Genomic DNA, 16376 nt, shown 5'->3' with positions numbered 1-16376 from the left:
CAGTACAAAAGTAAAAAAATAGGATTGTGACATTTTTAGTTACTCTTCTGTCCCAACCATTTTTGCAGAAGCATGTCCACCCCGAGCATTAAAGCATCACGCATGAAACAGTCTAGAAGCAACAGATATTTCAGTTCAGTCAGAGAATTTAAACTGATGTTCACACAAGAAACTTAATTGCCACAAGCCCTATTTATACTACAGATAATCAGAGATATCTATCCTATGGCCTGCGGGCCTACATGGCCCACAAGAGCATTTCATAAGGCCTACAGCCTGCTTTAACACAATATACTAACAGCAGATTCATCAGCCTTTTGTCATCAGGTTTACATCAGTTTAGGCTTTGTCTACACTGGCAAGGGAAAGACAAAACTTTTGTCATTCGGAAGTGTTAAAACACACACACCTACCCCTGAAAGACAAAAGTTTTGTTGACAACAGTGCCAGTATGAACAGTGCTTTGTCGGCACGAGTCTCTCCTGCCAACAAACAGCAGCTATTCTGCGCGCCTTTTAGCAACGTGGCTGTAGCTGCACAGCCATGTCACTAAAAGCTGCATAGTGCAGACATAGCTTTAGCTTACACAAGTTTGTAAATAGGCTGTTTATACATACAGTATTGTCTAATACATACAAAACAAGCTGAACTTAAAATATAAAAATCAATACAAGTGACTTTAAATCTTATTAAACTAGGTAAATCTGTTTGGCCCACACAAAGTTGTGCTTAGGTTTATGTGGCCCTCCTGTGTAATAAGATTGGGCAACACTGCTAGAAAAGAGTCAGCTTTTTAAGGAAAAAAAAAGTGTATTTTGTGTAAGAAAGATGGAGACTTATTGGAAACAAAAGCAAACCACTAGCTATGGCAACATGAATTTACTACAGTGCCTTGTGCAAAATTAGGAACCAGGATCTTTGCTGACCTCTAGTTTTATTCTCTAACTAGACAGAGGCTTTAACAAGCAACAACCAAATTCTGACTTTGAATGCATTTATCTAGTGGCTTCCTCTAAACTTGATAAAAGATTCACACATATCTAAGGAAAACATTTGGTTCTGAATGATTTAATGAGATACAGCAGTACTTGGCAGTGTTGCCTAGTGCAGTGTTTCTCAACATTTTTGATACAAGCTTGCTGCCTTCCTAAACCATGTCAGGGAGATCTCAGGAACTGGTGCCAATCCATAGACCAGTCATTGAGAAACACTGGCCTAGTGGATAGGGTACTGCACCGGGACTCAGGAAACCTGGGTTCTACTCCTAAATCTGACACTGGCCTACTGGGTAATCTTCAGAATGTCCTTTCACCTCTGTCTCGCTCAGCATCCCCAGCTTTAAAACCCTCCTTTGTCAAACCCTTCAAGATCTAATGATGCAAAGTGCTATATCATAGCGAAGTATTATTAATAGAAAAGTAAAACCTTTCAGCTATACTCATTCCTGAATAATGTAACAATCCTGTTTTAGAAGTGTATTAAGGGTCATTTTTTAAAAAATGATACTATTAAAGAACATCAGAGTTTCAAAAATATTTTCTTACCTGTCTGAAGTTGGTTCAGTTGAATTTGTTGAGGAGCTGTAAGCATAATACGATTATGTGGTTGCCGCAATGCTACCATAGGGGTTTGTGTCAACGTTACCTGTGGAGGCCTTATCAATGCCCCTCCTTTTTGAGACTGTTGGATAACCTGCCAATAGATTGAGAGGAAATAATGTTAAACTATTTGAGGAACAATGATGCACAAGATGTTAATCAAATGGATAAACCAAATCCTTATGCCAACCTTTAGACTGGTGAATAGACGTGTTTGAGCAAAAGCAAATTATAATCAATACAATCTTCAAGTATTTATTTTTTAACCCTCTTTAGATATACCCTATTTCATGGAAAATTAACAGTCCAGTTGCTGCAGGTTAAATTTCTTCTCTATAGGCAAAAGTCAAAATTAGCCAACTTCTAAAGATATTTAGGGTCAAATGGTCAGCTAAAGTCTCTAAATCTCCATGTGCATGTTCAGATAAGGGTTAAAGTAGCTGAAAATTTGACCCTTAGATAAAAACTTGACTTTAAGACAGATATTCATGTCTACCTTTCAGAATCACTGTCTCCTTCTCAAAAATAGATGGGAAAACATTTCAAGTGGTGGATTCATGAACTGAAGACGAGTTTAACAGGAAGCTTCTCTTTTTAGCCCACCTGCTAACTGCAACCTGTCAAATTGTGATTCAATGCTACCATAGATGCTAAAGAAAGTGATTTAGCATGAACGAGCTTTTTTGTCGCAACTAGAATTCTTCAGTTTTCAGTAATCCTCTACTACCAAACTGCCACAAAAAGAGTTTACGAACTCCTTCCAGACCCAAGATCATAACTTCCATAATTCTGTGACTCTGGCTTTACCTTTGCCCCATATATTTCTTTATAAACAGTTACTGGGCATGTAGTCTGACTTCTTGTAAGTCAGCAACAAGTATTAAGGACTAAATGATAGATTTAAAATTCTCTTCGGTAGGCTCCAAATGCCTTAATAGAAAGTCAACACACCAGGTTATACATTAGTCAGACTGAACCTATCGGCTACTAAATATTTCTTTCAAGATGGTATCCTAACACTAGGGTTTTTTTTACTGGATTGTTACAAACAACTCCCCTTTAGATTTTTTACTGAAAATTCTGAATAGCAAAGACCTTCTAATGTATCAAGTGAAGGTCTAACCCCGGGAACGTCCAAGTCTCACCTAGTCCTACCACTAATTTGCTATTACCTTCAACAAGTCATTTAACATCACTGTGCCTCAGTCTTTTGGTGTGTAAAACCAGTTATAATCAAGTTTACTTCCTTGTCAGTTCTGAGGATTACTTAATTTAAGAAATCTCTTTGAAAATGTGAAGTACCAGGCATTTAAGTCAGACCTTTCTTGAACAGAGGAAAACCAGTTATTTAAATGGAGAGAGTATAGCAGGATCAAAGATTCTTCTCTCACACAACAAATCTATAGTCCACTGGATAAACTCGAAGAGTTTACCATTTTCTCCTGCAAGGAAGTTTGGAGTACAGGCTAAGAGAGTTGGAGGCAGATCATTAGTTGAGGGACATATTTGCTGAAAATACTGATTCTGATCAGAGTGCAATACCCTAATTTTGCAATCTGCCTCTTAGGAATCTCAGGAGTTAAGCAGTGAGAAAGCCATCTATCCATTCCAACCTATTTTTTAAATTTTCCACCTGTCTATGAAAATATTAGTAGAGTCTAAGACATCCACATGGAGTTATGTCCTATTCCCAGAACCACCCATAATCTTTCCTTTTTCCAAGTGTAGATAGTTGACAGCAAGAGATGCTTTTGGTATTCAAACTAACATCTGAAAGAGATAGTTTTCTATTTGTTAAGATGAAGTTGCTATAGCTTCCACCTTCCCAAAAAAGAGCACAAAAAGCAAAGTAGATTTTAAATCAGAAGGCATCACCATCATCAAATGAAAGGTTTTGAGAATGATGGTCTATCATGGCCCTCTCCAGAGAATTTGGTTAAGTATCAAATCTACTGCCACTGATCTACGGGATAGCTTTTAAAAATTCAATCATATATCTTAATCACTGCAAAGGCATCCCCTGTAGATAATTAGTTCCACATTTCTATTGCTAGATGTGCTCAAGTTCTCCACAAGTTATCCCACACTGCTACATATTGGTGTGAAGACCACACAACTGATATGCACATATATTCTAGTAAACTAGTAATTGTTCCATTCTAGTAAATATGGTCAGTGCCCCGTTAAACAAAAGAAGAAAATAATTCACACATTATGCTTAATTTTCATTATGCTTTCCCAGACTGCCGATAGGTCATAGTGAATCATAGAAATGTAGGCCTAGAAGGGACCTTGAGAAGTCATTAAATCCAGTGCCCTGCACTGAGACAGGATGAATTCATTTGTCTAAAGGAAATAAACAAATAATGCCTTTCTACAAAGATGCTATTAGTATTACAATTTCTGCCGCCTGCCCTCAATCCCTCAAATTCTGGACAGAAGTAGCTTCTAAGCAGACATGACAATAAATATCAATACTGGCCAATACGCTACTAAATATAAATTATCTATATAAATAATCTGCAAACCCATCTGGAAAAACCACCATAAATACAGAACAATACTTTGCTGCCTCAAGGAGAAGGGATTCTACATCATCAGATTTGGTTTCTTCCTCTTCTGTTATCACTATTATCTTTATGTGCATTCCAGAAAATTGACCAAAGCAAAAGAGGAAGCACGGCCTTGTCATTAGTGATAATGTGGACTGGGCCTGGAGACCTCCAGATTCTTGCTCTGCCACAAAGTTTCTTGGGTGACCTTGGGCAAAATATCAATCTCTCCGGCTACATTTACACAGCCTGTGGGAGCAAGCCTCCCAGCCCAGTTTGACAGACTTGAGCTAGTGGGGCTCATGGTAGCATTGTAAAAATAGATATGTAGACAGCACTTTGAAGTTGCAGCTTAGAGCCCAAAACCAGCCTAACCCTCAACTTCGAAGTGCTGTCTACACACCTATTTTTAAAGCACTAACATAAGCCCCACAAGCACAGAGTCTGTCAAACCAGAGGAGGCATGCTCCCACGGGCTGTGTAGACGTCCCCTCTGTGCCTCAGTAATACTTCTCCACATCACAGAAGTATTGCAAGGATAATATTTTAATCACTGTAACCATATTATAGTGATAAGTGCCACGTTAGTACTCAAAATAGATGTGAATACTTTTGTATTTTCTCTGGACAATTCAAAGTTTAACATGGGCACGTGGTAGACTGGTCTATTACAATATGTTGATCAAGTCCCTTAGAATGATATCAAAATTGTGTTATAATGGGCTTTTGTTAAATGGAATATTAATATTCTTTCCCATCTCTGATTAATACAAGCTACCAAATGATCTACATTCCTAAAAAAGCCACAAATCGTGTAACCTAGATTTAAAAAAAAAAAAAACAACAAAAAAAACCATCCTACAATACTTTATCATTACACACGCCTAAAATCTGCATCAGTTTTTATTTAAAACAATTCTAAGAATTTACGACCTGGCTCTGCATTGACTGAAAGAATTTGCTGATTTTTTATTTTTAATAATTAGGAAATGATAGAGGACTTTGATCATTGCTGTATTTAAAATAATACATTATTTTCTTCTTAGCAGTTACCTTCTTTAAATGTTCACAGAAAGGTCTCTGGCTGAGCTAAACTGTGAAGAATAGTCATTACACTTCAATACATGATGCACTTCGGTTTACGTACCAGTGGTGTAGGTTGCCCTTGTTTGCCAACCCCAACTTGCGTAGGCTGGGTTAGACTAATTACAGGCTGTTGGAGAGTACTTGTTACAGTGGCAGTGGCCTTCCCCGCTGTGCGCTGAACTGAGCTGCTCAGCATCACAGCTGTCAGCGCAGTTGTTGCTTGCGTTGTGGGCTGCTGCTGTTGACTTTGCTGAATGAAAGCGGCCGAGTCTGGGGTTAACTGTCTCAAGGCAGGTAAACTCCTCTGAAGAAAAAAAGAGAATGAAAGAATTTACTTTCACATAACTATGGTGAATTCTGGTTCAGTTAAAATTTTTCTGAGCACAGAAATCCTAGACCACCATGGAGCTCTAACAGGAACTATGCAGCTATTATCTAAAAAAATAAAAAAAGAATCAGTGCATTTAATCTCAAACAGTCAAAAATGTGTCTGGTTTTACAGTTAAAACATCATACGTGTGACCCAAGGACCTCTGGATACCATCTAACAGAAGACACGGGTATAAGGATCCCCTGGGTTCATCAAGAAAATGTAATGTAAAGTCTAATAAAAGCCTGTGTCATACTGGTCATCATAATCATTGTAAGATGTATATATGGAGAATGTGAGAAGTTACATACATCTATACATACACACACACACGCACACTTTATATATATAAAAAACACACACACATACACACACTGAAAATTATGTTCTCTAGGCATTGAAGTTAAAATGCTGACCATTCAACAGTAGCCTACCTTGAGACAAAATTCTCCAGATAGGAAGTGGGACACATCTCCTTGGTGGACCACTGTATGTCTCACAATGGAAGTCTATTAGCATACTGAGTCAAATGCTAACAGAGAGCTTGCAGAAACTTCAGAAAGAAATTAACAGGAAGAGTAAAACACGGAGTGTGGGAAATCCTGTTTTTCAGATGAAGATCAAAGGGCTTATACAGTGTATCTTGGGGTGCAAAAAGACACTTCCACTGGTGAAGACAAACTGCCTGCAGGCTTGATCTGACTAAAGGGGCAACCTCAACCATCCTGGTTGAAAATGCTGGGAAAAGGACTTGGGGTATCTTGTAGAAGACAGGAGATTGTCTTGAGTTAAGTTTAGGTTATAGAAAGTTAGGCTTTTGTTTTATATATAACCATTTGTTTCCAGTATTCTTTCCGTCATTTACATCGCTGTTCTTTGATAAGTTTAATCTTGCTTTCACTATAAATATAGATCCAGAGTTGAATCTTGCAAGCTAGTCCGTACTATTTCTTTGGGAGGAGAGGATCTGAGAGTTCTGTGAGTATTCAGTGGAATAGGGGCTGAGCATGCCAAAGGGATGCTCTGAGGACTTAGGAGTCCTGGCGTGCCTAATCACTATCTGATTCAGAGATAGCGAGGCCTGGAAGGTGGAGCATGTGTTGCCAGAGGCTGATGGAGTCAGCATGAGGAAGTCTTATCTGTGTTAAGGGCAGGTAGTAGCAAAGTACTGCCAACCTGGATTAACAGGGTGACTTGCCCCAGGAGCTGGTGAGCCTGGAGCTAAACCAATCTGGTTGAAGAATGGCTCCACCCAAGAGGAATGAAGTGATTCCTGTGTAAAAAGGAGCCAGGATTAAAGTAGTAATAAAGAGCAGATAGAGAAAGAGATGGACAGAAAGTCAGAGCAGGATAGGAAGCTCAGAGTAGGGAGGAAAGCGCTCGAGCAAGGAGGGAACCTGACTAGACAGGAAAGAGACTGGGAGACCCAGACGGAAAGCAAAAAGCCTCAAGGTAGGAAGTGGCCCAGGAAAAACTGCAACACAGGTAAAGGAGCAGATGTCACTGTTCAGTACAGGGCCCTGGGCCCAGGGCAAAGGTGGGACAGGGTTCCCCTACCAGCCCCAGTGAAAGGGGTTGCAGGCTGAACCTCAGACAGGCTAAGAAACAGCCCCAGAGAAGGCAGAAGGATCTGTTTTGTGTTAAGACTTTGAGATTTTGTTTTTAGTTTGGACAGTTCTGACTTAAGAGGGTGACCCATCCAGAGGGCTAGGTCACTGGAAGAGGAATTACTATAGCACCAGAGCAACAGTTGCCAGGGTGCACTAGCCCAGTGAGAGAGCTGCGACACCATGCCTGGCCACAGGGGGGCATCTAGTGCTGAGTGGACTGATACATCTCGGTATCCCCTCCTCCAGCAGTGAAGCATCACAGTATGGTAACGCTGCTTGAAGATTTTAGAATCCTAAACCACAATTTTCCATTTGCTACATAGGTCAGAGATTTCCTTATATATAAAAGGCAGGAAAAGGCAATAACAATGTTAAGTGCTTAGCTATGCAGCCTTAAGAGACAGGAAATGCCAAAGTGCAGGCTGCACATGCAACCTTAACTCTGCCCCCCTTAAACATTTATACAGTCAAACATTGTTATTGTGTGCTCCTTGTCCTCCCAAGCCTCCTCTTTTTGGAGTTTTCCTTGTTGCATTTTGTGTAATTTTAGCTTGCAAGTTCCTTTGGGGCAAGTATAGTGACGTTCTACTTGTTCTGTGAGGTGCCTACCACACTTTTGGGTTCCAGAGACAATAATCATGATTACATAAGTATTTATGAAAAGTACCAGCTAGACAGCCCTGGAAAGTATATTTTCTGGTTTATCCATAAAACACAACAGCAGAGGCACCAACAGTGCAAGTTTCCCCATACTGCTCCATCAGAGTGCTTCAAGCTTGTTCCTCTGAGATCACTTCTACGAATGAGAGAATACATCAGTCTCCATGCTATTCAATCCTTGGGTCTACCTGCCAAGGCTGCACTAGGGTGACCAGACAACAAATGTGAAAAATCGGGGTGGGGGGGTAATAGGAGCCTATATAAGAAAGAGACCCAAAAACTGGGACTGTCCCTATAAAATTGGGACATCTGGTCACGCTGGGCTGCACACTAAGGTGCAAATTGCTTGAAGGGTTTTGCACCGTGCAGAGATAAATGGCTTTGATCATTGAAAAGAATAATTACTTCCAGATTTCTCACAAAAATAACTTAGCCATTACAGTGGAACCTGTGTTCATTTAGTACAGTTAAAATATTGGAGAGGTGCGGGGGGCAGAAATCTCAGGAGACTGGGAAGCAAAACATGTATTTGTGTATTTTAAAGGATCTTTTTAAAAATCTGATCAGGTAACATTTAAAACATGCACGCATATTGTTCTAGAAGAGCATCTTTCTCATTAAATTGATGTGCTCCTGCTCAGATAAGCACGGAAAGATAATAAAAGAATATGGAACTTATGAATTACCTTCAGGAAAGGCACAAGGTAAGGTTGAGGTGAAGAATTAAGTTCTCGGTACAGCCTGCTGGTAAAATCTTCTGCTTCAATTTTTCCATCCTATGAAACAAAATAGATATTCAAATTCACCAAATAAATGAACTTTGGACATTAAGGCCCACACCTATTTCTAAAGGTCAACTAATTTTTTAAAAGTAAATTGTCATTTCCATCGTGGCTGGCTATTTTTATCTATCAGGAGTATTATGGTCATATACATTTTGTAGAGTGCAACTGTGAAATACAAGTTACACCAGTCTCAGACAATTAACCAACCTAGACCAGATCAAAAATTCCACAGCCCTGATTGATTTAGAGAGTGGAAACTGAATTGCAACATTACTTGAAAGTTTTAATATTATGAATAGATCCTAACACACGGCTTTCCTTTTGGTCCACAAAAAGCACATTCAGTTTTAAAAATTCATAGGCTATACAATTTTGCCAGGTATTCTACAAATACTAAAAATTTCATCTTTTTTAATATTGGTATGTAATGTTATTGTCCAAAAATACAGCTATAAATAAGAAATTATGAATTTTCACACTCAGAGCATAATAATGGGCCTTTAATTAAAAAATCCTTATACTTGTTAATACCACCTTAGATCAGTAAAACGTTTAGAATTTGAAACTCTAATTTAAATATTCACCATTCATACTGCATTCTTTTTGCATTCCACTTATCTCATATCATGACAGTAGGCTAATCAGTTGCACATTCTAGTACAGTGGTTCTCAAACTTTTTTTTTTTTTTTTTTACACTAGTGACCCCTTTCAAATAGCAAGCCTATGAGTGCGACCCCCCCACACACCTTATAAATTAAACACACTTTTTTATATATTTAACACCATTATAAATGCTGGATGCAAAGCGGGTTTGGGGTGCAGGCTGACAGCTCATGACCCACCATGTAATAACCTCACAACCCCGAGGGGTTCCAATCTCCAGATTGAGAACCCCATTCTAGTACAATGGTAGGATATCTGCATTGCAAATGTTACAGGAAACTTTTGGGTTTAAAAAAGTCCATTTTAATTAACAAGAAAAACCATATGCAGAATATCTACTTATCTTAGGTTTTATAAAACCCGGTTTTTCGTAAAACTTAATTTTGTGAATTAAAAATTTAGCCAGCATCTCTTGATTTCTCAGTAGTTTTAATGAGCTTTTCTTACCAACAAGTTTTGTACTAGCTCTTTCACGTTAGCTGTAGTCTCTGAAGACTGTTTTCCAGATGAAGCCAGTTTTATTAATGTGGATAGAAAATTCTTGCATTTCTTCACATTCTCCATAGTTTCCTGTTGGGGAGGGAAAAGAAAGTTAGGCAGAATAAGAGGAAGGCAAGATGTGCCTCTTCAGTTGGAAGTTTACCGGACATGCTTTTTTACATGATGGTATAAAAAAAATAAGCAGCAAATATTTTATTCCTACCAAAAAGTTTGTCATATGGGAAGCACTGGTTTCAAAGTGACCTGGGGACTTCCAGTTCCCGCTACCCTGAAATATGAAAGCACCACACAGGTGATACTCTCAAAGGCCGGGTGCTTCCAAAGTGGTTGCGTGCTCTAATGGTTGCTTACAAAGAAAGAACTCCTTTGGCTTACGACCTGGTTGTGGTCTGTGAGGTGCAAGGTCCTCTGACCCCTTAGATCTTTCTGCTGTAGCCCCACAACACACAGAATATTAGCTAAGATTTTACATATCAGATAGTGTGACATGTATAATAAAATTGACAGAATGTTTGCAGGTGTGATACAATGAAATATTTTATATTTCAATTATGAAAACATAGTAATTTACAATTATGTTTGAAGTTGGTGTGCATATAAGATATTTAGGGAATGGAAGTCAAGACCACACCATGTAACCTCATGCTTAAATAGTGTATTATAATAGGAGAAGCAAGTAGGTATTGATGCTTATCTCCTTATAGAACAAAGGGCACTCCAGCTTGATTCTGTCTCTTATGCCATCACTCACTGCCTATCTTGAAGATATCTGATATATATCTTGAACCAGGAATTCTTGAGTTCTAATCCTATTCGGACACTAAATAAGTCACAGTGATTTGCCCATGTCCCAGAGGGCAGTCAAAGTGCTTTGAAGAGTTCTATATAAATGCTACATTACCAACCATAAAGAAAGGTTGTTATAAATCAAAATTCAGCTCATTCTTGCTTACAAGTATCCTAAATTATATTTTTTCTGCTAAATTTCATTATTTGCTGTAAGACCAATAACTCAAGGGAACTCAGTCTTGATTTGCTCCTTACTCTGATAATGTTACATTTACTTACGTGTACGTACACCAGGTGTATAATGAGAACAGTAGCACAGAATTTTAAACATATGTATAGTTTGAGCTGGTAACCATGATCTTACTGTGGCAGCAGTAGAGGTTGCTGTTGCTCCTTGCACAGTTCTCTGAGTTCCAGTCTGTACAGCTGTGGCTGTACCTAATGCAGTTGTTTGTGCGGTACCACCCAGAACAATCTGAGGCTGCAGAGAATACAGACATGGGTTATCCCTTTTGGAGTGTGTGAAAATCTGTCTTTGTACCACATAACCGAAGGAGAAGGAATAACCAAATCACAGAACTATGGAACATCCTTCACAGCTGCTATAAAAAGCCAAAACTGGTACTGATAGTATCAGCCATCTGTCGCAGTTCAAAGAAAGAACCACCAGATGGCAGAACACACTACATATTTAAAACTGAAAATACTGAAAGTTGATTAAAGAATACATGAGTTTTGGTTACAGGATAAAAGAAAGTATAACACTGAGCATGAAAACATGCTCAAATCCCAAAGCATTATTAAGCTAGTGCTATATTTCTGCTACCTAGACATCCAAAGTTGTTTACCTGTTTCCCTCACCTGCCATTCCTCCCGAAAGGAGGATTTGGTTTTTTTAGAAGGCATAATGGGTAAAGACTTCACTCTCATTTGTTTCTATTACCTTTTGGTTGAATAGCTGGAGAGAATAATTTTCCTCATAAAGTTATACAAAACTCATTGAATATGCCTCTAAAATTAATCTAACGCACAGAAAAATCCAAGTTTTTTTGTATAATATTATTTTTAATTTGAATATTCCTTTAAAAAAATGGCTGTAGTGGTAGAACCCTTCAGCCAGATTCTGAAATTTAGGGAGAACATGCAGAAGAGGGAGACGAGCTCTTTCAAACAATTTAGTAGTTCCAAGCATGTTTTAAACAGACAAAACAGCGAACGATGCAGAAATAGCGTCTTTAAAGAACTAAAATTATAACTAGATCCTTCTTTCGTCTATACTACTTGCCTGTTGGCTTTCAAGGTGTATTTCTAAACTACTGATGACAATGCCTTTGCATCAAGAAAATAATTGCACATTAGGACTAGTTTTCAGCACTTGTATTAATAGCCCATTTATCAAAAGTTACTCTTCTGTACTATACAAGGTACCCAAGAGAAGGCACTCTAGATTTTTCAAAGCAATGTTTCATTGTGTTTTGGGAGGAGGGGAAGGAGAAGATTACCCAACTTACACCGCTGTTAGGAAAATAGAAGAACGAAGTGAAAACCATTGTGTGTTCACTCCAAAAGGCAATGAAGACAGAGTGAATTTGCTCATCCAGCACAAGAGTAGTGAAAATGAGGGAGGCACTATTGCGTAAAAGAAAGCTCAAATCTGGAAAGGTCACTGCAGATTCTTCCCCCTCAGTATAGGCTAAAATTAGGTTAAAGGGGAACAAGAACTGTGCACTTGGTGCTCAGTGTAAAGGAGGGGAACGTTTAAGAAAACCCTTAATTGATTCATCTGTTGTCAGGTTAAAGGGGAAAGAAAGCATGAAAAAATGAAGGTTAGGATGTAGGAATCAGATGGTATCAGTACTGCATATAACATTCCATCCCTACTTTCAGATTTTCTTGGTGGTGTGGTTAGAAAGTGAGAGTCACCCTATCAGTCAGGCTGTACTTAGGACAGAGTCCCCCAAGTTGAGGAGGCACCATGAGACATCCTTGAGGCATACTGAATCCCTGTGGATATATAAAAACCAAAAGCAGAAGAGCTGGAGGCGGGAGACGATAAAGCAATGGTATGAAAAAGGTAAAAGAAGAATTACAGGGGAGGAGGAAGTTTAGAATAAGAACCCTTTAAAAAGCTTAAGCAGAGACAATAATGGAACTATAGTCCTGTAGCATCAAAGAATGTTTCAAATCCAAAGAGAAACGTGTGTCTGTTCCTTTGGAGGAAAGCACAGGAGGTATTTTAAACAAACACAGGACTTTCAAAAAGAAAGTTGACTTTGAAAGGAATGTTGCTGAGTAGCTGAAGTCCAAAATCTGACATAGTTGAAGATTATCAGACATTTTAGGGAGTGGAGAAAAGTGTCCTATGTACTCTAAGTGCTCACCCAGAGATATTCCCAAACAGAATTTTACTCCAAGTTATTTTTGCAATTCATAGCTTCATTGTTCATATGTATGTTTCTACAAACTCACCTGCACTACAGGAGGACGCTGTAACGTTGTTGTGGGCTGTACAGTTGTCTGAGCCTGAGACACCTGCTTGATTATAGTAGTTGGTGTCACCTGCCGTGCAATTATAGGCGTTCCAGGAGCCTACAAAAGAATCCAAACTATGTTAGAGTTTGAACATAAGAACTGCAATACAAGACCAGAAGAATGGTTCATCTAGTCCAGTACCCTGCCTCTGATAGCAGCCAGTAGAAGATACTTCAGAGGAAGGTGCAAGAAACCCCATAGTGGGCTATTATGGAACAACCTGCCAATAGGATTTTTTTTACCCTATTTAATGTAACCATGGTGGTCTCAGACATAGAAATACCTAATCCTTGAAACAAAAAAATCATGCTAAGCTCTTGGCCTCAATGATTTATTATGGCAATGAGCTCCATGGGTTAATTATGCATGCTCTAAAAGTATTTCTTTTAATTAGTTTTAAATTTACTGCCAGCCAACTGCAGTGAATATCAGTTTCAGTGAAAACCAGCCGAAGTGTAACACGCTAGGGTTGGGGCGCTATGGCAGTGCTGTTTGGGGAAGCTTGTACAGCACTGCCTTGACTTATTACTGCCTAGAACCAGCATTATTAGTCCCTCGCTTTCCTAAGGACTACATTCACAGACATATTTAAGGAAAATGATTTTCTTACTTATGTAAAGTGAGAAACTCACCGGCACCGTTGATATCTGTACTGGTGGTGCACTGGTAGGCGTTGCAGGACGAGGAGTCATGGTATTCTGGGGCTGGGACTGGGCATGTGCCTGTGCCTGCATTTGTGCCAAGGCTTGTTGAGGGATCATCAGTAACTGTCCATTTTCGCTACGCACAAGGACCATGCCTGCGAAAAAAGAAAGAGGTCAAGAAATATTCTGCACACGCAAATGGCTACAGAACAAAAAGGGAACAGCTCTAAATATCTTTAAAAAGCCCAACACATTTGAAATTAGCAGGTACACTGGAATGTATATCCAACTGCGAATAGTCTGCATTCGCACAAAACTGGTTTATAAAGTTTTATATAAAGAAAAATTAAATATCCCAACGCTCATCATAAAATCTCGATTAAAACTAAAGAACATTTCTGTCGTCAGTCTATCAAGTTATGGTACCATACTACATGCACATAATATACAATACCATAAACATTCCACATGGCTAAGAGGTTAAAACGAGTAATCCTGAAAATATCTTACTTATTCTTTTCTGACTTTAAGGCATTCACTTTTATGAAGTGCTTCAATTGAAAGAAAATCCTGCCATTAAACCAGATTCCCATTAGCCTGGCTTAAAAAAAGTTATCAGAAACAGCAACACATTTCTCTAACTTCTAAATTAATTTTCCATAACAATTTTAGCAATGAAAATGGTTATAAAATCATAATCCCTCTCAAGAGCATCTGTAACAGATGGTACTGTGCTGCATTACACCCCAAAAGATAAATAAAATAGAGAGGGCAATGAGGCAGTCATTCCCTGTTCAGTTACATATCCAAACACTTAACTCAACTGGATAGTTGTGGAGAACCAGACTAAGTGTTCGATTTAAGATGGTAGCTGCTATGTTTGTTTTTGTAACCAGGGCCTGGGATATCTAACCAAAACATTTCCCCAGTGCTTATTAATTTTGTGTGCTACAGTCAGGCCAACAGGAGCAGTCAGTACTCAGCACCTCTGAAGAAGCCCAAGGAGTCAAGTTGGGGACCCAAAAATAGTGGCAAATAAACACCACCAGTTAACATTTCTAAAAGTTTTGGCTTAAGTGAAAAACTGCACCTACATTTATTTGCACGCACACAAAAAATAGAGGTGTTAAGATCAGAAAACTAAATCTTAGGCCTCATCCAAAGTTGGGTTGACATAAGCTGCCTTACATCAACCTAACTAAGCACCTACACTAAAATGTAGCTCCCTACCAATAAATCGCTCCCTACACCAACGTAATAACTCTACCTCTGTGAAAGGTGTAGCACTTAGGTTGATTTAGTTAGGTCAATCCAGCGTCCATATAGACACCATATTGCTTACATCACACTGCTCCCTTTCAGACTATTCTGGTTGTCAGCACCCCACAATGGCGGGGTTCAGACTGTCAGCACCTCACACTGACAGTGAAATCAGTGCAAGAGCTCCTGGTGAGGATACGCACTGCCGATAGAAGCGTAGTGTGGACATGCGAAAACAATTTAATTACTATGGTGGCTGTACGTTGATGTAACTTAAGTCAACTTTGTTTTGTAGTGTAGACTCAGCCTTACGTGTCACTCAGCAAATAAGTTAGAGCATTCTAGATCTCCATCTATAGCTGAAGATCTGTTCTAAGGCACTTTTAGAAGATGAGACTCTGAAATGGTCATGCTCTAGGTTGCTTTTCTAAACAATTCAACACATCTGTATATGGACAAAGATGTCACACCATTTTCTTGGCATGTTTTCAATCTAGTGCTCTCAAACTAAACACACTTGTTTAATTTCTCCACCAGAAGACTTCAAAAGATAAAGATGACATATTGAATTCAGACTGGTTTTCCTCTATATAGCCTCACACTGCAATTTAAAAAACACTGATCTCCAAGATTTCAGAGTAGCAGCCGTGTTAGTCTGTATTCGCAAAAAGAAAAGGAGGACTTGTGGCACCTCAGAGACTAACACATTTATTTGAGCATAAGCTTTCGTGAGCTACAGCTCACTTCATCGGATGCATCTTTGATCTCCAAGAGTTATGCAGTTACCTCTCTTCACAGACACAAATCAATACAAAAAGAATTTAAGATAGTTTTCATCAACAAGTGGCCAATTTAAATGACGTCCCTCAACTAGTGTCCAGTTATGACCACTGCACACAATGAGAGTTATACCACAAAACATGAATATTTTAAGTGTATTTTTCCTGAGGAAAAGTTACTCGTTTTTTCAACGAATATAATCTTGCAAATCATGGATTTTAATTGGATTTAGTTTCTACATCAGATTACAAAGAAAAACATTTTCTAGCTAATCAATTAAAAGCAGCATAAAACCTTTCACTTGTGTCATTACTTAGATTTTATCCTGCTATGTTTATGCTTGCGGAGCTTAGAGACACGGTAAAACAACCGCTAAACTTTCATGCGAGTAATATCTTATAAAGCAACATTACTTCAGTACAGAAAATTTTGAATACTCAACCGGGTCAAATTCTCTGTTCACTTTTAACTGCTGTCAGAACCTCCACTGAATTTTTCCTCTCTATCACCCTTTATATACTATACTGATCACTGCAAAAATGGAC

The 16376-nt window shown here is 38.7% G+C and overlaps 1 protein-coding gene across 1 annotated transcript in view; it reads right to left on the bottom strand.

The window, feature by feature from the left end:
- TAF4 (TATA-box binding protein associated factor 4) overlaps positions 1-16376 on the bottom strand; it is a 65074-nt gene that overhangs the window by 22216 nt on the left and 26482 nt on the right. The window contains exons 3-9 of the mRNA XM_077832055.1: positions 13780-13946; positions 13085-13204; positions 10980-11096; positions 9773-9895; positions 8563-8652; positions 5298-5540; positions 1545-1692 (exon numbers count right to left, since the gene is read on the bottom strand). Of these exons, the coding sequence (XP_077688181.1) occupies positions 1545-1692; positions 5298-5540; positions 8563-8652; positions 9773-9895; positions 10980-11096; positions 13085-13204; positions 13780-13946 (1008 nt within the window). The remainder of the gene's footprint in view (positions 1-1544; positions 1693-5297; positions 5541-8562; positions 8653-9772; positions 9896-10979; positions 11097-13084; positions 13205-13779; positions 13947-16376) is intronic.

Source organism: Eretmochelys imbricata, chromosome 13 (genome assembly GCF_965152235.1).
Source record: "Eretmochelys imbricata isolate rEreImb1 chromosome 13, rEreImb1.hap1, whole genome shotgun sequence".
Lineage (NCBI taxonomy): Eukaryota > Metazoa > Chordata > Testudines > Cheloniidae > Eretmochelys > Eretmochelys imbricata.
Note: the sequence above shows the minus strand (reverse complement) of the source record. Positions and strands in the feature narration are given on the sequence as shown.